Raw genomic sequence first — 26,663 nt, 5'->3', positions numbered from 1 at the left:
TATTAACTGGAAGGTGTGAATACTTCCTATTCTTCTCAGGTTCCTGGAGGCATTGGAGCATGTGTACCCCGGAATATGTGTATCCACCTGATACCACCCCAGAATACGGTTCTATTTTGGTGCCAAATGTAGACAATGTGAGGACTGACTTCCTAATTAAAACCATTGCCAAACAAGGCAAGGTATGACTTTTTAACTACTATTAAAAATAGTGTAATTTAAAAGGTCGTATAAAAATATAAAAGTACCTGGCATTTATTTTACACTACTTTCTGTTTCTGTTTAGAATAAGTGAAAACAATACCCAAATGAGTGAACTCCTTTTGTTATTTCACAATGACACACTAATGTGTCATATGAGTCTAATTCCTAATTTACCATTCCTCACGTATTAGTTGAAGAAAGCGGAATTTTGACTTATTTTTGCTAAGACAGCTCCTTCCCTTTTGGTTACTGACTTAGTTTGCTACGGCTGTCTTAACAAAATACCAAAGCTTGGGTGGTTAAACTGTGGCAGTTTCTTTCCTCAGTGCTGGAGGCTGAAAGCCCCAGATGAAGGTACTGTGAGGTTGGTTTTTCCACAGGCCTTTCACCTTGATTGATAGACAGTAAGTACCTCCTCCCTGTGTGTTCCCATGTCCCTTTTCTGTGAGCATGCTTCTCTGGTGGTTTCTTTGTGTATCTAGATCCTTTGCTTCTATAAGGCCATCAATAGGCAGGACCAAGCACCCTAACAGCCTCATCTGGGCAGCCACCTCTGTAGGGTCCCTTTCTCTAGTCACATTGGGAGATACAGCCCATCCCTGCTTTAGTTTAGGAGTTGGTGGGCGGGAGGGACACAGTTCAATCCATGCTGTTTGTTTTATTTCTTTCCCTCTGAACTCCTTTATTTTAGGCTGTGCTGTTAATTGGTGAGCAAGGAACAGCCAAAACAGTCATAATCAAAGGATTTGTGTCAAAATATGACCCTGAAAGTCACATGGTCAAGAATCTGAACTTTTCTTCGGCAACCACCCCACTGATGTTTCAGGTACTGCCTTTGATGTTTCCCACAAGTTTAGGTTTGTGCCAGTTTTGGAGGCTCAAGGTGTTTTCAGTGTCTGTGGAACCTTGTCAGACCTTCTGTAGCCATGACATCATACGAATAATGTCTTCTATCATTCAAATGTAGTAAATTCTCTTTCTGGTTAGGTTATATTATATAATCTTAAATTGTGGAGAAATAAGAAACTCTTAAACAAAAAAAATAGGTGAATAAGGTGCTACAGGCCTCAGTGGTGTTTAAAACATTTGTGTAGAAATGTAGGAAAGTGAAGAAAAAAATTTTAAACCTGAGATAGAGACAATCACTGAGTAGGACACTAATAGCTCACTAATAAGAATTACTAGTAGGATTTCATAAAATTGAATATCTGTGCAGGAAATTATAGAGTGGAAAGGCATATAAAAATCTATGCAAGAAAATCTCTGCCACCTATTCATCTCATGGGGAAATATTTAAGAATGCAAAAAACTCACACTAATCAACAAAACCCCCCAAATAATCCAGTCACAAAACGGGAAAATGACATGAACAGATGCTTCTCAAATAAAGAAATGTGAATGACCTGCACAAACATGAAGAAAAATGTTCAAAATATTTAGGAATTAGCAAAATGCAAATAAAACCACACTGAACTGATTTTTACTCTCATCTAACTGGCTATTACTGAGAAAACAAAAGAAAACAAATATTTGTGAGGATGCAGGGCCAGTGGGGGAACCTTTATATTCTGTTCATGGGAATATAAATGAGGGCTGCCACTATGCAAATCAGCATGGAGGTGTCTCAAAACATTAAAAGTTGAATTTCCATATGATCCAGCTGTGCTGGTTCTGGGTACACACTGTAGAGAATCAGAGAGAGTGGATTATATGCCACTTGCTATATTCATCGATGCACAATTTCTATAAACCAAGTTACAGAATCAGCTGAGGTAGCTGTTAGCAGATGAATGCATAGAGTGTGGCATATGTGTGCAGTGGAGTTTTATTCCACCCTATAGAAGAATGGGAAAGGACAGACCGGAGTGCATTATGTTAAGTGAGATAAGCCAGACTCAGAAGGATACACTCACAAATGGCTTTGATTCTTTTGGGTAGATACTTAGAGCTGGTTATATCTGGACCACATGAAAGTTCTACCTTAAATATTTCAAGGAGCCTCCATGCTGATTTCCATAGGGGCTGCACCAGTATATGTTGCCACTAGATTTTATGCTTTTTACCAAACTATTTCCTATATTGCCAGTTTGTCTTGTCCTTCACTGGTGTAACTTCCTGACACAACTCCCATGATACACTGTAGCAGTGCATAAAATCCTAGAATCTTAGCAGATGAAACTTGCCATGTCATATATCCTTGCGTCATATGATGACAAGACAAAAAACTTAGATTTGCACTGCTTTAGTCAGTGAAGCTTCAAAGACTGACTGAGTTAGCAATGGCTGACTCTTCCGCTTATGCTGGTACAAAAACTGTATAAAACTATTGCAACTAGAGAGGAAAAATTTCCTCAGTGTCTTTTATGCACAGCAACAGTCAATTATTATTATTGCTATTTAAATTATGCATGCATATCTGTGCACTCATACGGTGTGTGTGTGTGTGTGTGTGTGTGTGTGTGTGTGTGTGTGTGTGTGTATGTGTGCATGTGCACATAAATGCAGTGACCGTGGAGGTCAAGCATCAGCTACCATTGAGTTGGAGTCGTGAGCAGTTGTGAAACACTTGACATGGGTGCTGGGAATCAAACTCGGGTCCTTGGCAAAGGCAGTGTGTACCCTTAACCCTTGAGCCATCTCTCTCCAGCCCCCTTATTGTTTTTAAATGATCAGTTATTTTCTGCATTTTGATAAATTTTCTTTATATTGCAAAGAAAAACTTCTTTGGTGATGGATGAGATTTATCTGTGGATATAAGAATAAGTTTAGAATGCAGTTAGGAATTATGCCAGTCTGAAAACATGGCAGTATCAGGTTATTCTCTAAGATCCATGGCTAGGTTTCCAGGACCAGGCATAGCTTCTCTCTTGTTAAACAGGGCTTAAATTCATTTAGACGACTGTTAATTATCACCAAGATCATTGTATATGTTCATTGTATAATATATTATGTCACATAAGAGTATTTTCATATGAGTACATATTGCACATTGAGCATATTCTCTCTACTCTTCTTTTTCATCCACATTTCCATTTGTTAGAAAAAATGTAGATACGTGGACAGGTTTTATATATTACAGATATATGGCATAGAACTTAATAAGTATTCTGGGTGAGTCTTGAACTCCAGATCCTCTTGCCTCTAACTCCCAAGTGCAAGTATTAAAGGTATGTATTACCATTCTGGGAAACCAAGAAAGAAATTATTTTTTTAATCACCCACCACACTTAACGAATTGTGTGAGGGACTAGGGAGATGGTTAAAACACTCTCTGGTCTTGCAGAGAACCAGAGTTCGGTTTCCAGCAACCACATGGCAGCTAAGAACAGACTGTGGCTCCAGTTCCAGGGGATCTGACACTATTTGGCTTTCATGGGCCCCATGAATGCATAAGGTGACATGCATGCATGCAGGCAAACACACATAAAATAAAAATAAATATAGTTTTAAAAATTGTTTGAGAATGTCATGTGTGTATATATTGTACCTAGATCAAATTCATCCTTACTCCTTCCCTCCAAGTCTTCCCTCTACTAGGTTTCCTCCCAACCCCCGATGATTGTTTTAAGCCAACTGACTCACTTAGTGCTGCCCTCATGTGCACAGGGCCGTGTGTACAGGCAGCCTATCAGGAGGCCACATCCCTGATCAGGGGGTCACATGCCTGATCAGGGGTCACATGCCTGAAGCAAACTAACACACATTCCCTCAGTAGCCATCAATTGCTAATAGCTTTTCTGTTAGAGGCAGTACTTGGTGAGTGCCCCTCTCATCCATGCTGGGATTTTTGCCTGGCAAATTCAGGCCTTGTGCATACAGTTACTGGACTTTGAGGTCACATGGGTAATGGCCCTGCTGTGTATGGAAGTAAACTGATTTGTAGTAGTCTTCAGCTACCTCTCCCCCTTCTTCCAATATGATTTCTGCTTGTTCATCTCCTCTCTCTCTCTCTCTCTCTCTCTCTCTCTCTCTCTCTCTCTCTCTCTCTCTCTCTCTCTCTCTGTGTGTGTGTGTGTGTGTGTGTGTGTGTGTGTGAGAGAGAGAGAGAGAGAGAGAGAGAGAGAGAGAGAGAGAGAGAGAGAGAGAGAGCGAGCTGAGCACACCACAGTTTCTTTTCTGCACACTGATGAGTTGCAGTATTAATTATACTGCAATTAATTATAAATATCTTTGTTAATTACTATATACTACAAGAGAAGCTTCTTTGATAAGCACTGAAAACTGCACTTATCTACAGGTTTAGAGATAAGTATTTAGGACTCAGTTTAATTCTATGTCCATTTAGCAGAATATTAGTGTGAGGTTCTCCCCCAGGACCTACGACTCAGTCTGCTATAGATTCCTGGGTAAGTTAATACTACCAGGAATGAGTTATGTCTTGTGAAGCAGGGCTTAAATTCAATCAGAAACTGTTTGGTTACTTCCATAATATTTCTGTCACTAGCGTATGTATTGCCAAGCCAGTCATTATTGTAGCTTACAAGATTCACCCCTGGGTAAGACCATCGATCACTTTTTCTTATAGTAGCATGCACAGCACCTTCCAGTGCTATAAAAGCTAATCAGTAAGGATGAAGCTGCCAGGTTGGTACTGGCTTGATTTCTTCATGTCATGTAACTCAAATATGTTGTGTCTCCAGCAATCAGATATTCCATCATGGTCTGGAGGGTAATCCATATCAGTGTCATTAGCCTGTAGTGTTTGGTGGTTTATGAGACCCCACTGACCAATAACTTGAAAGAGGTAACTTGCATCTGTCACTCGGCTTTTTGTTTGATAGCCTTATGGTGTCTAGGAAGGGAATTTGGGGGAAGGAATTCTTAATGTTAGTCTATACCCCAATTATCTGAAAATTTTAATGTTTTTATTAGAACATTAATAAAATTTGAAAAAGATACTCATCAAAAATTGTAATTGGAAGGCAAATATTTATGGAAAAGCAAGCTCATAAAGCTTTACTTCTGATGAACTTTGCTGTTCTTTGCTTATTGAAATCAAAATATCAGCTCAATGAGAATTATTGAGGGCATGGATAATTCATGACTTCTTATTGCTTAATTTAATTGTTGGCATCAGAGCACCAATACACTAAGACTATTGATTGAATTTCTGAATAAGACTGTCAACTTCATTATACTCCTCTGCTGGAGATGAAATTTCCAATACTGGCTAGCCCTCTGCAAATAAATGACATCTATACAGTATCTTGGCATGGAAGTCTAGATAAAATGCCACCTCCAAATTGTAGATACTCAGTGGTGGTGTTTTGTATTATCATTATTATTATTGTTATTATTATTATTATTATTGTATGGGTGTGGAATGGAACATTAAATTATACTAGACTAGTAATGGACATATAGCTATACATTTATATCTCTACATACACACACATATACTACTATCATACACATATGTTACAATACTGCATCATATTTAAATAATTTTAATTAGTTTTACTTTAGAAGGACAATTTTCCTTAAAGGTTATAATTATAGCCTTATTTGAGAATGAACATTTAAAAAAATCTAAGTGTGATTTTTCTTTTTATTACATAGAGTAATTATCTACCTAGTCACTGTTCTTGAGAACACAGTACATCTTTGGCTTTTAGAATGACTGGAAATCACTGTTAGAGAAGGATATAGGGGTCTGGCAGGCATCTGCTGGGATGTGTATGTTCTCAATGTTCAAGGACAGGAAACCTCCTCCTGTCTCTGTTACTTCATTACATCACTGTTTCTTCTCCTGCCCAGAAACACCACAGCATCGCCTACTCTGCTTCCTGACCAGGCTTGCTTGACTGCTTACCATCAACACTGTCTATCAAGCTGGACTCATTAGTTTAAGAAAGCTTTCAATTAGCCAAACTCCTGTAATTAACTTTCTCCCTATAATTTCCAGTCAGTGTCACTAAACAGAGCCAATAGATCAGAGGGCATTTGTCTCTTCGTCTTCCACTTAGATGGATCTCAAGCAAATTGAAATTGTAGATGAGAAAGCACTGCTGCCCACCGCCTGTCTGCTACCATGATGCTGCGCAGTCAGACTAAGAACACTGCTGCTGCCGGGCTGCTTCACGATGGTTCCCGCTGTTTTAGCATCTTGAATCAGTGGGAGGTGTATGTGTTCCTCTTTGCTTGGGACACTCAGGTTTACATCCACTGTCTCTTATTAATAATTAATCATGTCTCCTAAGGCTATCCGAAGTGTCTAGTTTGGATAAAAAAATTTATACTCAGCCCAAATTACATTTTGACCAAGAGAATTTATTACTTTTTTAGAAGACAAATGACCTATTTTTCTCCAAGCTTAGTGTTTTATTTTTATTTTCTCTATTTTTAAAATTATCAATTCATATCTCTGCGATTTAAATAATCCAAAAATATGAAAAGAAAATAAAGAGAAATTCTAAAAAGTTTGATCTCTTTCAAAATTGTCTTAATATCTTTTGAATATAGCAACTATCTTATATCCATAATATTAACTTTAAAAAATGAGTTTCATAAAGCCTGGCACCACATTTCACATCTTTTCTGGCATCAGAACAAACTGTATAGGCGATGTTAAGAAAAACCTTGATCTATAAAACAGGAAAGCATGGGCTGCTTTGGTGAGCACGGAACCGGCTCCTTCAAGCCCCTTCAGACTGGTCTTTGCTTCTTGCAGTCCTCTCTTCTGTGTGATAGAGAATTCCTTTGGCTTCTCAGAACAACACGGCAGTAGTTTCCAGAGGAGACTCCCTACAGATGCTTAACCATCATTAATGTGTCTGGTTTCACTGTTTCTACTAACTGTTCATTGGTTGGTGGAGATCCGTAAGCTAGAAGCCTGGTCCTGTTATTCCGCTGTGCCTTTCCCTTTGCCATCCTGCCTACTTTCCATGGGCTTTCTTTATCTGCCCTAACACTCACAACTGAATTATCAATAGTGTGCTGATTTTATCTTTAGCTTTTAGATATAAATATCTATATTCCCATGCCAGTTCTAGTATCAGATTTTAAGTTTTAAATCCCCCATGGAACATTGTATGTATATCTATCTGTCTATCATCTATCTTCTTTCCTTCCTTTTTTTTTCAAGACAGGTCTCACCGTGTAATCCTGACTGGCCTTTTAAACTTTGCTAATGTAAGACTGTTTTCAATGGAGTGGGAAGATTCTATTATTTAGGCTGTAGATCTTTAAATAAAGAGCAAAACCTCTCAATTTTTATAATTTTTAGATACATATCACACATAGATGGAAACATAATGTAAGTAGATTTATATTTCAGTTTAATTGTATGTGCTACTTATGAGAAATGACTTAACTTCTTGAATGCCATTCATATTGAAATAATAAAATACCTTTATATTTTTACAATGGCTTTAAACTTTTAACTCCTTTTTCATGTATCACTTATGTTTAATACTCCGTCGTATGTGTTTATACTGATTCTGGGCTGTGCCTCAGAAACATTAAGAGATAGATGAAGCCACAAAGCTAATAAGTGAGAGAAGGAGTCGTTTAACCTTCTTTTTTATGACTCTAAACCCTGCGAGAGCTGTTACATGAAACTGTGCAAATTATGCAGATTTACGTCATGTTCCATTCACAGGGACAGCTGTGTGAATGAATGGCAATTCCCAGAACTATCAATGAAAAAATCTTTTGATCTAACAAAGCCCCTGCAGATTCTTTCCCTTTTCTGGCTAGAGAAACAGACACATCTATAATGCCAAGTATGGCTAGTGTGATAAATATACTTACAATGTAATGAAAGGACTGTGAATCACAGAGGATAAAGGTGTGAGTACTTTAGGAAAACTTATACAAATGAATGTAATGGAAGAACTGACCACACTGCGTTTCTGTATGAGAGGTGTTTGCATCTGTTTTAATGATATTTGGAGCTATGAAGACTGAATTGTCTACTGAGAAGTTCATTTAGAAAACTGAACTGCACTGAGTTTTAGGTCTCTTACCACAGACGGAAGGGTGAGAAATTTCCTCACTCCATTCCTAAGCCTAGTTAGTTTTTTAACCACTTAGTTTTTAACTGTTTAAAACTCACTTGATCCCCTAGCTCATACGGGGATCGCCCAATGACAGAGAAATGGAATGAGATCTACATGAACAGCCTGGACATGAGTGGGGGTAATGAAAGGTGAGGGTCGAGGGAAAGAGAGCTTGGGGGAGCGGGAGATCCCAGCTGGATCAACAACAGAGAGGGAGAACAAGGAATAGGAGACCATGGTAAATGAAGACCACATGAGAATAGGAAGAAGCAAAGTGCTAGAGAGACCCACAGAAATCCACAAAGATACTCCCACAACAGACTGCTGGCAATGGTCGAGAGACAGCCTGAACTGACCTACTCTGGTGATGGGATGGCCAAACACCCTAATTGTCATGCTAGAAACCTCATCCAACTACTGAGGGATCTGGATGCAGAGATCCATGGCTAGGCCCCGGGTGGATCTCTGGGAGTCCAATTAGCGAGAATGAGGAGGGTTTATATGAGCGAGAATTGTTGAGACCAAGGTTGGATAAAGCACAGGGACAAATAGCCAAATGAATGGAAGCACATGAACTATGAACCAATGGCTGAGGGGTCACCAACTGGATCAGGCCCTCTGAGTGGGTAAGACGGTTGATTGGCCTGATCTGTTTGGGAGGCATCCAGGCAGTGGGACCGGGTCCTGTGCTCATTGCATGAGTTGGCTGTTTGAAACCTGGGGCCTATGCAGGATCGCTTGGCTTGGCCTGGGAGGAGGGGACTGGACCTACCTGGACTGAGTCTACCAGGTTGATCTCAGTCTGTGGGGAAGGCTTTGCCCTGGAGGAGGTGGGAATGGGGGGGGGGGGTTGGGGGGAAGGTGAGGGGGCGGGAGGGGGAGAACAAGGGAATCCGTGGCTGATATGTAGAACTGAATTGTATTGCAAAATAAACAAAACAAAACAAAACAAAACCTCACTTGAGACCTTACCCTTTCAGAGGAGGGAATAGGGGGTGGGTGGGTGGGTGGGGGGGAAGGCTGGGGAGGAATGGGAGGAGGGACGAGAAGGGGAACTGTGGTTGGTATGTAAAATGAATAAAAAAAATTCTTAAATAAAAAATGAAATTAAAAAGCAATCCTCACTTCTGTGCCTGGCAGTAATATTGGTTTCCTAAGTCTGTGAAGTATAAATAGACAGTGGAATCAGAATTTTGTTTAGGGTCGATTGATTAAAAGGTGAAACCATGGTGACTATAACCTCCAATTTCAGAGTAAAGTTGTTGCATTTATTATCAAAGAAGCATCCAGTCTTCTGCCAGAGATTTAAGCTCTTTAACAATCAATAGCTGGGTCAAAGACAGTAACATTTATGGAAGATCATTAATCTAATATATATATATATATATATATATATATATATATATATATATATATATATATATATATATAAATTACTGGGCATGTTGGCTAGTGCCCATCCTGGGAGATGTTTTGGGTCATATCTCTAGGAGTATGTGAGCAAGGTTCCCATCATAAACACTATAAACTAGCCTATAGGATGAGCACCATTTCGTAGTGTGTGTTTTTATTATTATCTGAGTACTGGTTCGGAGGCAGAAGAAGAGTTTCTAGAGTAGGCAGCTAGCATCTTGAAGCTCCTTGGAGGTGACTCATGGTAATCCCTTGAAGTAGTGAGCAGGGTTGTACCACCCTTCCGGAAGATGTTTCTGAATGTAGAGCAGAGGGCAAGATGGAAGAGATGACTGACTGCTTTAAGAGATATCTGACAGAGACGGGTGCAGTAACTATTCAATAGGGAGGTTGGATAGCACCAAGACTCAGAAGAGGGAGTGAAATAGAACACATGGACTCATTTACATTGTGGCTGGGTAAGATTTGCGGTCAGTTAAATGGATATTGTTGAAAGATATCAAATCAGTTCTGGGACTCCTGCATTTCCTCACCAATGTATCAAATGTGCATGGTCTCATGTAATTTTCTAGATACTGATGATACAACGAGGAGTATATAGATAAGATGCCTGTACCATTGCATTCTAGAGTGGGGAACAGATGCTAAGTAAATAATAGAATGCACCTACTTGGAGTTTATATATGTCTATGTTTATTTTTATGATGCTGTGGGCACCCAAGTGGGGAAGTGCAGTTATTCACTTGCTTGTGTTTGTTTGCGTGTGCGTGCAGATGTACATGTGTGAAGTCATATGTGCATGCGTGTGGTCTATGTGTGGAGGTTAGAAGTCAAACTTTGTTGTAGGTCCTCAGGGGGGTTCTCACAGGTCTGTAGTTCACCAAAGAAGAAAGACTGGCTATCCAGAAATCTCCATGCACCTGCCTGTCTCTCCCTCTTCAGCACTGATATAAGCATTTGCCTCCATACGCAGATCCTTATGCTTACATGACCAGCACTTAACCATTGGGGCTTCCTCCACAGCCCTTCAGTTAGTTATTCATACCAGTTTAGTATCAGGCTTTTCTAACTTGGAAATTCACTAGAAAATTACACAGGGGGAAGAACTCTTAGAAATTTGACTACACAGCTTCACATTCATGAACTGTTCCATTTTTGCCCTCTTTCTGTTTTTTTTTTTAATCAGCATAGCCGTTTTTATGATATGTAATGAATTCATCATTTCCTGCCATCTAAAAGAAATTAGGGTCATAATGATGAGGGAGAAAGTGCAGGTATGTGGGTCTTACTCTGTATTATTCTAATTATCCCACCTATGGATTTTTAGCTCTTGGAAGGTCCCATAAGACATAAAAATCTTCACATGACAAAGAGTTCTCATTAATAGACGTGGGATGTCTGGGAGGTTCTGGTTTGCCATGGGGGGTTGTTGGAAGGTTATTAATTGGCTTATGCATTTAAATTCATTGAAAAGTAGAGCTAAATTTAACCTAGTACATTAAACAGTATGCTTTTATGTCAGGGGAAGATGTAATTCTCTTTTCTATTATATAATTTCATGGGAGATTTGTTTTATAATTGAATGAGTTGTGATATATTTACATGTGTTTCTATTGAAAATGATGAAAACATTTTCACATCTTTCCCTATTGCTTATTAAAATGATGATGGAAACTTATCATTTGCAATTACTTTGAAGATTTCTGGAGGCAAATATATAGCTGTTTCCTTATTTTAGTGCATTTTATAGTTATATATTGGTTATAAAAATAATTTTAACTGGTTTACTCTTTATATGATGTAAGAATACATTTTTGGATAGGAGAATTCATTTTTATTTCAGTGCACTTTCACTCTCCCTGCATTTATGCAGCTTCTAACATGATTTAAAATCAGTCATGAATAGCTCCTACAGTTGTAGAAATAACTTGAGGACTCTAGAACTCTGAGTTTATAGAGTTGGAAAAGTTTGAATTTATTGTTTGTTCTGGTATGCTAAATTCCAGTTACTTGGTCTATGCATTTATTTTAACTTAAGTGCAGTTGGTATTTATTAACAGCAGTACAAAAGAAGCTAAGACTGAAAAGCACAAATGATTATTGCTGTAGTTTGTCTCCTGGAGAGTCCTAAGATAAAGACAAAGACCCAGTCCCTAAGGGCCAACTAAGGAGCACATTTTGATGGTTTATTTCCAAGCCACTGTGACCAGCCATGGAAACAAGTACATTACCACTGCCAAGAGTCTGAGATTCTTTTTAAGACAAAGAACGTGAGCTGGGAGTGTAGAGAGTGGGATCTGGAAGGAGTTGGGGGTTAGGAAAGAATATGACAAAAATATAATGTACAAAAGTCTCAAAGAATAAATAAAAAATGGGTTCAAGATCTTTCTCGTCCCCTCTCTCCACACCTTCAAAGGCTCCTTTAAGAGTTTCAGTGTTCTTTATATTGGTTTGGTTTTGTACAGCACAGTATGGCCTCCTCTCCTATCATTGAGGAGTGTAGAAGTGTAAGGAGACAGTGGGCTTTGTTCTCTATGCTGTTTTGGGAAAGACTCATGTGGCTGCATCTGCCCCACAGCAGGGCATCTGGGTCACATAAGGCTCCTGGACCCAACAGGCATTGTAGCAACTTGCAGTTAAAGGTAGGCTGTGCAGCTCAGACTATGGACTTAAGAAGCCTGTTAGACAATAGCACCGTTTAACAATATAAAAGTTGATTGTGACAACTTTTACAGAACTGTGGGTAGGAGTCGTTGATATAGGCACAAGGAAATGAAAATAAATTCTCATAAATGGATGGAAGAACATCATCTATTCAGAATTTACATTGATTAGAACTTAATAAAATGGTAAATGAAACCAGATTTTTAACATTATTTTTTTAACATTTTTTTTTTTTGGTTTTTCGAGACAGGGTTTCTCTGTGTAGCTTTGCGCCTTTTCCTGGAACTCACTCTGTAGCCCAGGCTGGCCTCGAACTCACAGAGATCCGCCTGGCTCTGCCTCCCGAGTGCTGGGATTAAAGGCGTGTGCCACCACCGCCCGGTTGAAACCAGATTTTGGCTGGAGAGATAGTCCAGAGGTTAAGAGCACTGGCTGCTCTTCCAGAGGTTCTGAGTTCAATTCCAGAAACCAGATTTTTAAAGGTGGTAAATACTATGCAAAATAATGTAGGTACTAATTAGCTTGCCAACATTAAGGAGGACATTTTGGCCTTTTATAAGTAAGTAGCTCCTGTCATTTGAAAGTTTGGAGTTTTGTTTGCTGTTTGTTTGCAGTAGTTGATCATGTCTTAGGGGAGACTTCACAGATGTTTCTCTTGGTGTTCTTGTTTAACAGAGGACAATAGAGAGCTATGTGGATAAACGTATGGGCACAACATATGGTCCTCCCGCGGGGAAGAAGATGGCTGTCTTTATTGATGATTTGAATATGCCAGTGATCAATGAATGGGGTGATCAGGTATATTGAGCCTACTGTATATTTTTATTTTGCTAATTTGTGACTTATTTATTTTTAGATGACTAAATTTTTTTATTTGTTCAGCATGCAACTTCTGAGTTTCAATAAACTCTGTTCTATAGAAAACTTAAGGAATTACACACTAGGAGCATGTCTGTCTGTCTGCATTTCCTCTCCTCACTCTGCGTGTGTGGTGGGTGTATAGATGCACTCTCCTCTTAACTGGACTTATGAGGCCAGAGGTTGTTATCAGGTGTTATCTCTGAGCCTGGGCCTCACCATTTTGCTGGTTGACCACTGAGACCCTGGAATTTGCTTGTCTCTACTCCCAACCCCAGCTTGGAGGTGATTGGTGTGCATGACCACACCTGGCTTTTACGTGGGTGCTGGGGAATCTGAACTTAGGTCTTCATGCTTGAGCATCAAGCACTGTCCCCACTGAGCCTTTCCTTGGTCCAAGAAATGGCATTTTAATTCTAGACGTTATTTTTCTTAGGTTACTAATGAGATTGTCCGACAGCTGATGGAACAAAATGGATTCTATAACCTAGAGAAGCCTGGCGAGTTTACTAGCATTGTAGACATCCAGTTCTTGGCGGCCATGATCCATCCTGGGGGTGGACGCAATGACATACCACAGCGATTGAAGAGGCAGTTCTCCATATTCAACTGCACCTTGCCTTCAGATGCTTCCATGGACAAAATCTTTGGTAAAATGGTTGTTAGAGGGCAAGGGAAAAGAGGGACACATTCTCTAGGGCAGCGCAAAACAGCCTTTATCACTGTTTTAGTTTCTTCCCTACAGTGATTAACTCTGGATATTTATGGAGGTGGATACCTCAGTTTATGTTGTCTCCTTTGTTAACATTATTATTGATTATTTAAGTAGCTGTTGCTAGCTTCTCAAGGGAGGGTGTTAAACACGGCATGTACATAAGCTGGTTTTCACATGGGCAGCCTGTATATTCCTTTGTTAAGAACATGTGGCTGATTAACTAACACAAATAATGAATGTTTTGCCACAGGAATGACAGTGTACAAAACATAAGAGTCCCCCATCTGGGCATCAGGGTAGTCAACATAATTGCAATCAATTACTGATGGGTTAAACATGTAATACTTCAGCGATAATTAAATTGAAGAGCTACTAACTCAATATATAGCCAAGTATATTTAATTTAACCATGAAAATGTATTTTTTACTTATTCTGGACTTACTCTTTGCAGAAAAAAAGAGTGTGAAGTTGTGAACAACTCTCCGTTAGGTATTAATTTACAATTTCTGAAAGTGCCACTGACATAAAACTCATTAAGATTACCCTAATTAATTTCTGGCAGGATAAAATGTCATCTTATCACCCCAGGCTAGGAGAGTGTGACAGCGCTCCTCCTTCAGTCACAGCAGTGGGAAGGTTTGGAGACCAAATGACATTTGAATTATCTAAACTTGGGGAAAGTAAAGTAGATGAGAAGGAATGACTACTATGACTTTTAATTATTCTTTGGAGCCTGGAAAATGTGATGCATAAGGAAAGTAATTTTATAATGCATGGGACAACAGAAGAGGAGACTATAGAGGACTTAGGAAAACCATTTATCTTTTTATAAGTCAATTTATATATTTATTGTTATTTAATAATAAAAAATTAGTGTATCTAGTGTTTTCAGTGGTATTTGTTTTCTTCAATAATAATATAAAATAATAATAATTATTGTTTTTACTCTATTAGAGATAGAATCTAGAGCTTTGAGCACATTAGGCTAATGCTCTGCCCTTGAGCTGTTTTTCTCTAGCCCTTTAGCAGTATTTTTAAATTAACACTCCGATATTTTGAATGCTGACTTACTTGAACCTATGACTGGTTTTCAAGTATTTGAAAAAATCAATAGACCATTAATTGATGTGATTGTCTATACTACTTGGCCACCTGTTAACATACACCAGCACATTTGTATAAATTCTGTATTGTGCTTCTGGACTGAGTCGTGTGATTAGTCAGAATGTGATGATCCTCCTATTTCCAGGTGTGATTGGTGTAGGCTACTACTGTCCCCAGCGGGGCTTCTCAGAGGACGTGCGGGATGCTGTGATGAAGCTGGTGCCCCTGACCCGCCGCCTGTGGCAGATGACCAAAGTGAAGATGCTCCCTACCCCTGCAAAATTCCACTATGTGTTTAACCTTCGAGACCTTTCCAGGATCTGGCAGGGCATGCTGAACGTAACTTCAGAGATCATCAAAGACACAAGTGTAAGTGATACTTAAGACATAAAAACAATTCACATAGCTATTTTCTTATCCTAAATATTTAAATTTGATTTTTATGTGAGGTCTGAAAAAAATTTGGATCCTTTTGCATACTGTTAATTTCTTCATCCATGTCTGGCTAACACTGTTAAAAAAAAACCTAAATATTAATTAGAAAATTTGAATTATAATTTTCAATTAAATCAATTTATATTTAGGGAAACATTAAACAGAATTATTATCTAAGGGCGTATGTATTAGTTTCTTTTCGTAGTCTTGTGATAAAATACCCTGATAAAAGCAATTTTTTTGTTTCTGTTTTTGTTTTTTGTTTTTTGTTTTTTTTTGATAAAAGCAATTTAAAAGAGAAAGGATTTATTCTGGTTCTTAATCGGAAGGCATGGATTGTCACAGAGGGGAAGTCATGATGGCAGGGTGAGGCAGCTGGTCATGTGGCTGCCACAGTCAGGATGCAGACAGCAATGAATGCTGACACTGAGCACGCTTTCTCCTCTTGCATCAGTCTCTGCCCATGGGGTGATGCTACCCATAGTTAAGGCGGGTCTTCCCACCTCAGCTGTCTGGTTCTAGATGATTCAACATGGGCATGGGCTTGTGTTCTAGGTGACCCCAGGTCCTGTTGAGTTGATAGTCAATATTAACCACAGGGTAGAATAGAAGAAACCATTGTTTTTTGTTTTTTTCATAATATGCTATTTTTCTTCAATAAATAATGGACACAATTGTGATTGACTTTATTCTATAATAGTCCTGGTACTTTAAACTTGACTTTTTAAACCTAAAAAAAAAGTAACTATATTTATAAATCAACAGTCAGAGTGAAAAGAAACCATTTTGTTGTTAATCAGCCGTGATTTTTTCTTGTAACTAGATGAAGTAAAAGAATTATTCATTCTGCTGCAATTAAAAAGAGGCAGCAGAGTAGAAAATTCATTTAATACAAAAACCAAAATGAGTACTTGTGGATGTATGTGAATATGACAGTTCCTGTGTTGTAAGAATTTCCTTCAAGCTAGAACAATAGCTTAAAAACCCAATATGTCTGTTACCCTCCGAGCATGCCTGTGTGCTTAGGCTAAGTCACAGGTGCCACTTTCCTGGCCTTTCTGGATCTGGGGACATAGTTCGGTGACTGCTTCAGGAGTATTGGCTACAGAAACACTCAGAGGGCAGACATCTAACAAATAGTTGGTAAGCATGTCGGTGCTCACTGTCACACCCCTTCATCTCTGCTCCAGATGCTCACCAACAGGCAGCCACACAGGCTAACTTTTGAAAACTAGACAGTCTTGGGGAAAGCTCATAATCCTTTTGACAAAACTGACATGGAGTTTAGCGGCAGTGAATATTTCAAGTTGATTTATAAAAATTAAAATGTACTATTATTGTGTGTGTGCAGGTGTGTGCATGCATGGACGTGTGCACACACAGACACACAGACATAGACACAGACACACAGACACAACACAGAGACACAGACAGACACAGACAGACAGACAGACACACACACACACAAACACACACACACACACACACACACACGGACATGGACACGGACACAGACACGCATGCCATGGCACCCATATGGAGGTCAGAAGGCAACTTTGTGGAGTACCTTCTCTCTTTCCACTTTGATATGGCTTCCAGCGGTCAACTGAAGACATCAAGCTTGCAGGGGAAGCACCTTTACATTCTCAGCCATGTGGCCTGCTCTCAAGTTGCATTTTCCTCTCTCGGTGTTATTGATAAATTAATGGAACTGTGGAATGTGATTCTCATCTACTATTCTTCATTAGCCATTCTTGTCACTTATTTTAAGTGAATACAAACCATTTTTAGCAACTGATGCTATAGTAAACTTTCTCTTAAGAGAAACTTTTATATTCTGGAAAGCAAATAGCTTTTTGTCATTAGTAACAAAACCTGACTTGAAAGGTAAGAAATTTCTATTAGTATTTTAAACCAAATAATGAGCTTCAGCAAATATTATTTTTCTTAGACTAGAATAGGACTGTTGTTTAATCAATTTCTCCAGTGAATTTTGGTCCCTGAATTTTTTCATATATGCCAGATTTATATTTGCAACAAATTTTCCTTATTTGTGCTAATTAAATATGTCTTTGTAGATCTCAATTGCACACATATAAGAGTTGCTCATACACTGTACATTACACTATTAATGGCTCATGAAAGGAAATGTTGTAACCGATTTAATAACAATTGAAGACCTTTTCACACATCGTCAATTAGTTTGTTGATTAATCTGATAAATTTGTAGTGTTTTTTTATGTGGGGATATTTTCTTTTTAATTTAGACCACAAAAGAATAAATTTGATTTCTCCTTATTATACTTGAATAACATCGATACAAATTGGAATAAGGGCATTTTAAATGTATTGTATGTATTTTTAAAGTGGTGTATCTGATCTATAAGCCAGAGAGATGAAGCTCTATGGTATATCACTTGAAATCTCATCTCAACTGTGGCCCAGTCAGGATTAATGACTCATTTAATTATGCCTTCAACAGGAACTGCTCAAGCTGTGGAAGCATGAGTGTAAACGTGTGATAGCTGACCGCTTCACCATGTCTAGTGATGTGACTTGGTTTGATAAGGCTTTAGTCAGTTTGGTCAAGGAGGAGTTTGATGAAGAGAAAACGCTGGTGGTGGATTGTGGAGTTGATGCTTATTTTGTGGATTTCTTGAGGGATGCACCAGAAGCTACAGGTAAACAATTGGGGCAGAGTTTGAAGTTCCCCAAAAGGTGGTCCCCAAAGGGAGAGCTAATGATAGAAGATTTGTACATTTTCAGGGCTTCAGTTCCTAAAGGTGAATTACTGACTGGTTTTTAAATGAACATTATTATTAATTTAAAAACTGTTTCTGAAACTGAAGATGGATTTTTTTTTGCTCAATTTTCATATATAAAGGGCTGTTGGCACTGGGGCTATAGCTCAGTTATGAGGTACAGTGCTTGCACACCACACATAAAGCTTTAGACTTCATAAGCTGGGAGCCGGGGCACAAGCCTGTTATCCCAACAGCTGGAAGGCTGGAGGAGCTAAAGACATCACTGACTTACTGGGCATTCTAGGCTAATGCAGTTATGTCTTCTAAATGGTTGAGCATGGCTACAGGGTCTCTGATTTGTGTGGTAACAAAATGTGTGATCCATCAAAAGTTTCCGAGTAACAACTACAAAAGGACACCACTTCGTCCTCTGCAGTTGGAAAGAAGCGGCACATTTTTTTTTTGTAAATCAAGTCAAGCACATAGAAAGTCTGGTGAGGCCATTTGAAGAAATGACTAGAATCTATTCTGTGTTCATTTTACTCATCTGTATCTCATATCCTCTGAGGAGAATGACTAGATAGATTGTGCCTCTCAAGGAGCGAAGTATAACTGCTCCATCTGCGGAGAGGGCAAGGCCACAGGGAAATGCCTAACCTCCCGTGACTTCAAAACACTTTATTTGTTGAAGCTTGAGTTGAACGTTGATGAGAGGGTTTCTTTATATTCCTCCTAAAAAAGTCATGTAATTCTTGACCTCAAGATTTTTGATGTTAAATCTCCATTTCTTTTGATTTTCATCTTAACTAGCAGGCTCATGTCGCTAGCATGCTCTTTAAGATACAGTGTTGAATTGTGAGTTCTCACTAAATTATATGAAAAAAATATCATTTGAAACCAGTTCCTTCTAGAAAAGAAAGAACTATAAGCATATGATTATGAAAGTCCTAATACTTCTACTGTTGTCTGCTTTTGTTTTCTTAAAAATTTACAGTACTGTATTTTAATGAAAAACATTAATATTAAATTGTAGCACTTTGAGTGTGCTAGTTTAGGCAGAGCTAGTCAAGGTCAGTGATTTGAGGAATCTTACTGCTTCTTGCCAAGGTGAAACATCCGAGGAGACTGATGCTGAAATACCAAAGCTTTATGAGCCGATTGAATCCCTTCATCACCTGAGAGAGCGTTTGAGTGTCTTCCTGCAGCTCTATAATGAGAGCATCCGCGGCACTGGCATGGACATGGTGTTCTTCACAGATGCAATGGTCCACTTAGTCAAGGTACAGTTACTTCACCAAGAAGTGTGACCCAGGTGACAGACACTTGGCTTTACCCTGAATGACCCCCCTCCTTCATTTTCACCTCTTAGGAGAATACTCAGTTTAAAAGTGAACTCATTGTTACATTGCTACATTGAATTTCTAAGCTGAATGCAACATGTCACACATTATAGGCTTAAAATAAGGGCCTGTATATTTTCAATGTGCGATGTGAGAATTTTATTCAGTGTTGATATTCAGCTTCTGGCTCAGTGTTTTTGTTACACAGGATGAATGTGGTTTATTTGAGTTCAAAGAACAAAGTCTGTTTATTTCTACATCATCTAAAGAATAGCACTCTGAAGTGGTGCGTAAGCCTAACGGACATCAAGTGAAATAAGTGAAGCAGGCAAACGCCACAGCATTCCACTCACATTAGGCACTCAGTGTAGTCATTCACAGAGATAGGAAGCAGAATGGAGAATGCCAGGGCTGGACGGAGAAGGAAATTGGGTGTCAGCGTTTAAATGAGTAGAATCTTAGTTTTGCAGGGAGAAAAGAGATATGGAAGTAGATGGTCCTAATGGTTGCACAACAGTATACATCTACTTAATAATATTAAATTATGCATTCTAATTAGTTATGTTAGTAAATTTTGTTACATGCATTGGTAGTATCATCTGCTTTTCTGGAAAGGTACTGTGACCAAGTATCTGATAAAAATAGCTTAAGGGATGACTGTTTTTTTGCTTACTGTTTTAAGGAATAGTCTATCACAGTGTCAAGAGCTTGAGGTAGCTGGTCATATTGCGTTTGCAGTCAGGGAGCGGAGAGAGAAAGGAATGCTGGTGTTCAGCTGGTTTTCACTTCTTATGTAGACTAGGACCCAAGCCCAGGGCATGATAATGTCCACATTTAGGATGATTTTTTTTCTATATCAACTAATCTAATCTAGAAAGTCTTTCACAGTACACTTAGAGGTATATTTCAGTGGTGTCTATAAATTAACTCAAATTACAAAATAAAGATTAGCCATCACATGTATTTTATAATCGAAGACAGTAATTGTAAAAATAAGATAAAAACAAAACAGCAACAACAAAACAAAACAGTGTGGAAAGTTGATCTTGAGAAGGTGAAAATTCTGTTACAGTGAATTCCACTAGGGAAGTAGAATTCCATCCTACTTTGTTATATGAGAGAGTTGGTCATTTCTTAAATGCTGGAAGCAATATATATATATATTTTGCCTAGAAACTTATATGACCTAATTTATTTACAACATTAGATTTGCCATTTATCAGATGTCATCCATTTCCTTCCTTTGTTGACAGCAGTCACTTTTCAGACTGTTACACACTTTCAGTTAGAAAGTAGGTGGCTTGGGCTTGTCTTCCGTCATCTCGGTTGAACCGTGAAGAACGATCTCATAGATGAAGTTTCCCTCTCTAGTGGTTACAAGATCTGAGCAGTGGAGGGGGTTTGAGAGCTTTAACCGAGGAGCTGGTCCTGTGGATTGGGGTTTGCTCACCTGTTTATTTTTTCCATATGAGGGCAAGGATCTCCCTGCAGGACTAAAGTGAGTCTGAGGCAAAGAGAAGACAGAAAAATGATTCATAGTTCCGGTCTCCCTAGCATGAGGGATGGAACTTGGTGTCTCTGTGAATTCTTAGAGACGTCTGTCTGGAGTGAATGATGAAGCCCAATGTTCTTCCAAATACTAATATAAATAATAGTGTGAAATGAACTTCAGATTTATAGTTGATTAAGAATAGAATGTTTCATTAAGGATAGAACTTCTGCAACATTGAATAGTTAAAAGAAAGGGAGGGTAAAGAAATTAAAACAAAGCAAAACAAAATATCCCCAACACTTCACATGTTATGAATGAGCTCTGCCAATGGTGATGTCATGACTAAATGCCTGCTGAAGACGTTGTCTGGTTGGCCTATGATTACCCATCCCTAAAACTACTAAAGAGTTTATTTTTGCTAGTCTTGTGAAATTCCTTCATTTTCTGTTTTACAACACAAATTACAAACTCTTCTTCATCTATCTGAGCATGCCATTGCAGGCACAGTGCCCTAGCTCAGAGGTATTTTCTTTGGCTCTCAGCCTTCAGCCTGGTTGCTTTGGAATTGGTCAAAGAACACATGTCCAGAACATTTGAGACAAAATTGTGCATTCCTCACTGTGTTCTAAGCTGACTCTTCCTTAACACGTGTATGTGTGTGTGTGTGTGTGTGTGTGTGTGTGTGTGTGTGTGTGTGTACACAACAGAAGTCAGAGTCAGATGGAGGTAAAACCTGCAACCAAATGTGCTGTGATATGAGGTCCAGCTCTTTTATTTGTGAAAATGCACAGACTATGTCTTTGTTCTATGTATCTTTATTAATATTATTTAAAAAATTTGAGATTATAATACAATTACATTATTTCTTCCTTCTCTTTCCTTTCTCCAAACCCTCCAATATATCCCTTTGCTCTCTTTCAAATTCAAGGCCTCTTTTTATTAATTAATTAATTTTATTGTTGTTACATTCAACAAATTCATATAGGTATGAATTTGCATATATATTCACAATTATAATCTGTTCAGCCTGAATAGTGTTACTTGTATGTGTGTTTTCAGAACTGACCATTTAGTGTTGGATAACCAACTGGTACGCTCTTCCCTGGGAAGACTATTTCTCCCACTCTCAGTATTCCCTAGTTGCCTGTAGTTTTTTGCAGGGTAGAGGCCTTGCCAGATTTCAACAACAATAAACATGCCAAAGAGATATATGTATCTTTTGTGTGTGTGAAAGTTTAACTATATTGTTAGTGGTTTATCATAACCTAGGTTCTGATATTGCAATCAACCCATGAACAACAGTTTACCCAGTATATAATTTAGAAAAATGGACTGTTAATGGTTAGACATGTCTGATTACAGAACACCTCATCAGTGTGGATTTTGGGCCATTGATCTGGGTATCTCTTCACAATGGACAATGAGCTCCATGAAGGCAAACTTCCTCTGAGTTACTTCAGTCTTTCCTGATAAAATGCTTGGAAGATGATCACACACGGAACGCCGACAAATTATCTGGAATTTAAACAAGTCCCCAGTGTGTTCCCAAACAATACTTTGTAGATGTAACCAACCTTCTTATTAAATAAGAAACACAGAACCAATGCAAAGAAGAAAGTCAAGAGGTCAGAGCTAAGAGCTAAAACCTTACCCTTCCTCCTGCGGTGGTCCTACCTCTCTGAACCCGAGCTACCCCTGTGTTAAAGTCTTTATATAGAGTTCCTGTTCTGCCTTCTCATTGGTTGTAAACCCAACCACATAACCGCCTCCTCACGGCCTGTCTGTATAGGCCTCCAGGTTTTCCATGATTGGTATTGATTAAAGGCATGTGTATCCAATAATGGCTGTATCCCTGAACACACAGAGACTTACCCAGCTCTGCCTACCAAGTGCTGAGATTACAAGAGTACACCACCACTGCCCTGCTTTCCTATGGCTTGTTAATAGCTCTGACCCCCGGGCAACTTTATTTATTAACCTACAAATAACATTTTAATACAAATAAAATATCACCATAATACTTTGCAGCCTCATCCCTACTATATCCCTGCTGCAACCCTGGTGGGCCACCTCGGGCCTTTTGCTGACTCTGGGAATTTGTGTCTCAGCTGCGTGCAGCATTTTCACTTTTCCATGTGTCTTCCTCCCCCTCCTCCCTCCCTCCCTCCCTTCCCTTCCTTCCCTTCCCTTTTCCTTCCTTTCTCCCTCCCTTCCTTATTTCCTCCCTCCCTCCCTTCCTTATTTCCTCCCTCCCTCCCTTCCTTATTTCCTCCCTCCTTTCCTTCCTTCCTTCCTTGGTGTTGTGCTTTGCTTTTGGAGATATGGTCTTTGCTGTGTAGCCCAGTTGGTCGTGTACTCAACTATGAATCAAAGGCTAGCCTCAACCATTCTATTCTCTTGATAAAATTATGGTGTATGTCTCCTTGCCCAGCCAGCGAGCCCCCTTCTCTGTTACACTTCAAGTCATCTTCCAAGACTTAAATAAGATTCAAGCCCCACCCCTGGCCTCCACTCTCTGAGGCAGTGATGCTTCCTTGGAGTTCCTTGCTCACACTGTTACCATTGCTTCCTTGCTCAGACACTCACTCATTTCCCACCATCCAGTCCCTCTCCCTCGTGGGAGCATGAGTGCCAGAGTCTGGCACAATGGGTGTCACTAATTTTTACAGATTTGCTAGTGAAATCAAAACATGAACACCTTAATCCTAGTCCAAACCTTGGACAAACGAGCCCCACTGTAGGGTCTCTCTGGAGTGCTCTTTCTTTGATTTTTAACAGGATAAGTGTTTTAATTCTGCTTTAACATTAACACATTCTTTTTGCTTGTTCATATGTGTGTTCATCTTTCTAATGTCATGATGATTTATCCTGTGGCAGAAACTGAAATAGAAACATTAATTTAATACCTTAGACAATTCTAGGTAAAAAATACAATGAAGATTTCTTAATGCCAAATACACAAAAATTTATATAAGCCTCTAACATATTCATATACATCACACAAAGGACAGGCTTATCATTGTGAAGTGGCAACCAAGGGAAGTAGGGTCTAGTGTGGTTCTGGTTGCTCCTCATCTGTCTTGTGTCAGCATTTTGAATTTACACCAAGGGAAGGTATGAGGGGACACATGGCAGCCCTCTGCCCACAGTGACTTTACAGAGTCACAGTTTGAGAGCAAAAAACTAGGAAAATTGAAGCACACATCTGTCCTCAGGTTCTAGGATCATATAGAGGCAGGTAGCATAGTCTCATTTCCCACATGCTCAAATTTTTGCAAATTGGCTGCAAATCCAAGCAGAAATGGAACACACTGAGCTAAGAGAAGAAAGTTTTGAGGAAGGGTGCTTAGCAAACCCTTTCCAGGATGTAAAGCCTCAGGAATGCTAGCCAGAGTTCTAGGAGACCTATTTTCAGCCCTCACCTCTCACTGTCATTGGACTTAGAAAAGCAATTTTTACAACAATACTCCAGATTAAATGTGTATTTTAGGAGGGAAAAGGTTAGCGCATAAAGTGAAAAGACCATCCAGAGTTCTATGCTGTATCCTCTCTAAAAGAGCTGGAAGCCTGATGGGAGCACTTTATTCTATACCAGGAAAGCTAAATTAATGAATGACTCCCAGGAGGGGGACTGGGGATGGTCTGTGTCTACTGAGCAGGGTGCTGTAGACTCCTGACCCACCTTTCATCACTTCTTGACAGAAACCTTGGGTATCACCATCTTGTCAAGGAGTAGGAGGATTATGCACATTTTCCTTTCATCATCTCTGTTATTCTTAGGTAGTTTTCTTCCCTTTGATTTGAGCTTTCTGTTTTCACATGTGGAGCATAATCCAGTCGGGGCATGCTCTGAGTTCTAAGGATAAGCGTTGTCCTAACATTCCCGCTGTCTTTCCTAGCAGGCTTCTTTAGGTTGCGTATACTAAAAGGACACCTCAAGGTCTCCTTTAGTTTTTCTACTTGTGAACAGAGCCAGTCACAGTCTGGAAGATGCTGGTACCTTATGGGATCTTGAGGGCTCACCGACCAGGTGCCACCTGATAGTGCAACCCGAGTGCTGTCACAGTGCAGGAGGGTTCCATTGCCTTCAGCAGTATGGCTCTCTCCTCCGACCTTGAGCTACCTTTGTCTTCTAAATAATGATTTGCCTTAAAAATTCATTATTTTAAAATACATTTTTAAATTAAAATAGAATTGCATCATTTCCCTTTCCATTTCTTCCTTATATCGGTCCTAGGTACTCTCCTTCTACTCTTCCTAATGTCCCTCTATTCTCAAATTGTTGGCTTCTTTTTTGATTATTACACACACACACACACACACACACACACACACAATACAAGCTTCCGAATCCATTTTGTGTGTGTGTGTGTGTGTGTGTGTGTGTGTGTGTGTGTGTGTGTGTGGTTTCAGGGCTGACTACTTTGTATCAGATAACCAATAAGAGGTCTCATCTCAGGGAGAGACTAATTCTCCCTCTTCCATCAGTTATTAGTTGTATTTGGCTTTATTTTTACATCGAGTACATAATATGATGGGGAATTTACATGTTGAAAGATGTGAGTCTTTTCTGCTTTCTGTTGTAGATCTCTCGAGTCATTCGCACTCCTCAGGGAAATGCCCTCCTGGTTGGTGTGGGCGGATCAGGAAAACAGAGCCTGACAAGGTTGGCTTCGTTCATCGCTGGCTATACCTCTTTCCAGATCACTCTGACAAGGTAAGAGCTTTTATGTTACCATAAAATGGATTTTGAAGAAAGGTTCTCAGAGGTCACCAACAGTTAAGAATGCATTTTCTTATGTACCCTAAGAATCACAATAGTTTTCCTCCTCGAATACTGACACGCCTTCCCCTTTTGCCCTTTGTCATGGACCAGAACATTTTCTATTAGTAACCTGCTTTTGAAACATTTCAGCCTCTCACTACACAGCATCGATGCTTCTTTGTTTTTATGTTTTATGTGGTATAAGCACTAAGTGTATCTTTTGTGTCTTTTAGAAGGCATTTATATATCATAAGTGTTAATGCAGATTTCAGCAATATTAATATAATGAATAATAGATGAAAAATTTATACATGCAAACACTAAAGTGTTGAATATTGAGGAGATACTGAACACTGTCTCAGGGGACATGACTGTGTTACCTTTGTGTTACTTGGGGAAAAATAACTGATAATCAGCTTAAGGAAGAAAGATTTATTTTGGCTCATGGTTTTAAACAATGATTAGCTCTGTTGTCTATGGATTTGCAGTGAGGGAAAATCATGATAGACTGTGCATGGGTATGTGGTAAAGCAAGACTGCCTACCTCATGGAAATAGAGGAGAAAGAAATATGTAAGGAGAGCAAGAGATACACATACAGAGAGAGAGACAGAGAGAGACACACACAGAGAAAGAGAGACAGAAAGAGGCAGAGAGACAGAAACAGAATGAGACAGAGAGAAGAAAGAGAGATAGAGATATGGAGGACAAGAAAGAGGAACACATGCATATCTTGATATCCTCCTCAAGAGCCCCCAAGGCCCAGTGACCAAACTTTTCCCTAAGGTTCTATCACTTCCCAATGCCACCATGGGTTGGGGACCAAGCCACCAATACACGGGTCCTTGGGAGACAGTCCTGGACAAGTGAATAGCACAGATAACTCTAGCCAGTATCATCGTGGTACTTATAGCCACTCAAAGGAGACA

General features: G+C 39.2%; 1 protein-coding gene across 11 annotated transcripts in view; it reads left to right on the top strand.

The window, feature by feature from the left end:
• Dnah5 (dynein axonemal heavy chain 5) overlaps positions 1-26,663 on the top strand; it is a 289,003-nt gene that overhangs the window by 181,670 nt on the left and 80,670 nt on the right. For all 11 annotated transcript variants that reach the window (XM_052743036.1, XM_052743034.1, XM_052743032.1 and 8 more), the window contains 8 exons: positions 40-182; positions 896-1,030; positions 12,957-13,079; positions 13,576-13,789; positions 15,105-15,328; positions 17,877-18,075; positions 19,246-19,418; positions 25,557-25,687. In XM_052743036.1, the coding sequence (XP_052598996.1) occupies positions 40-182; positions 896-1,030; positions 12,957-13,079; positions 13,576-13,789; positions 15,105-15,328; positions 17,877-18,075; positions 19,246-19,418; positions 25,557-25,687 (1,342 nt within the window). The remainder of the gene's footprint in view (positions 1-39; positions 183-895; positions 1,031-12,956; positions 13,080-13,575; positions 13,790-15,104; positions 15,329-17,876; positions 18,076-19,245; positions 19,419-25,556; positions 25,688-26,663) is intronic.

The sequence above is a fragment of the Peromyscus californicus genome, unplaced genomic scaffold, assembly GCF_007827085.1.
Source record: "Peromyscus californicus insignis strain IS unplaced genomic scaffold, ASM782708v3 Scaffold_18__1_contigs__length_77618521, whole genome shotgun sequence".
Taxonomy (NCBI): domain Eukaryota; kingdom Metazoa; phylum Chordata; class Mammalia; order Rodentia; family Cricetidae; genus Peromyscus; species Peromyscus californicus.
Note: the sequence above shows the minus strand (reverse complement) of the source record. Positions and strands in the feature narration are given on the sequence as shown.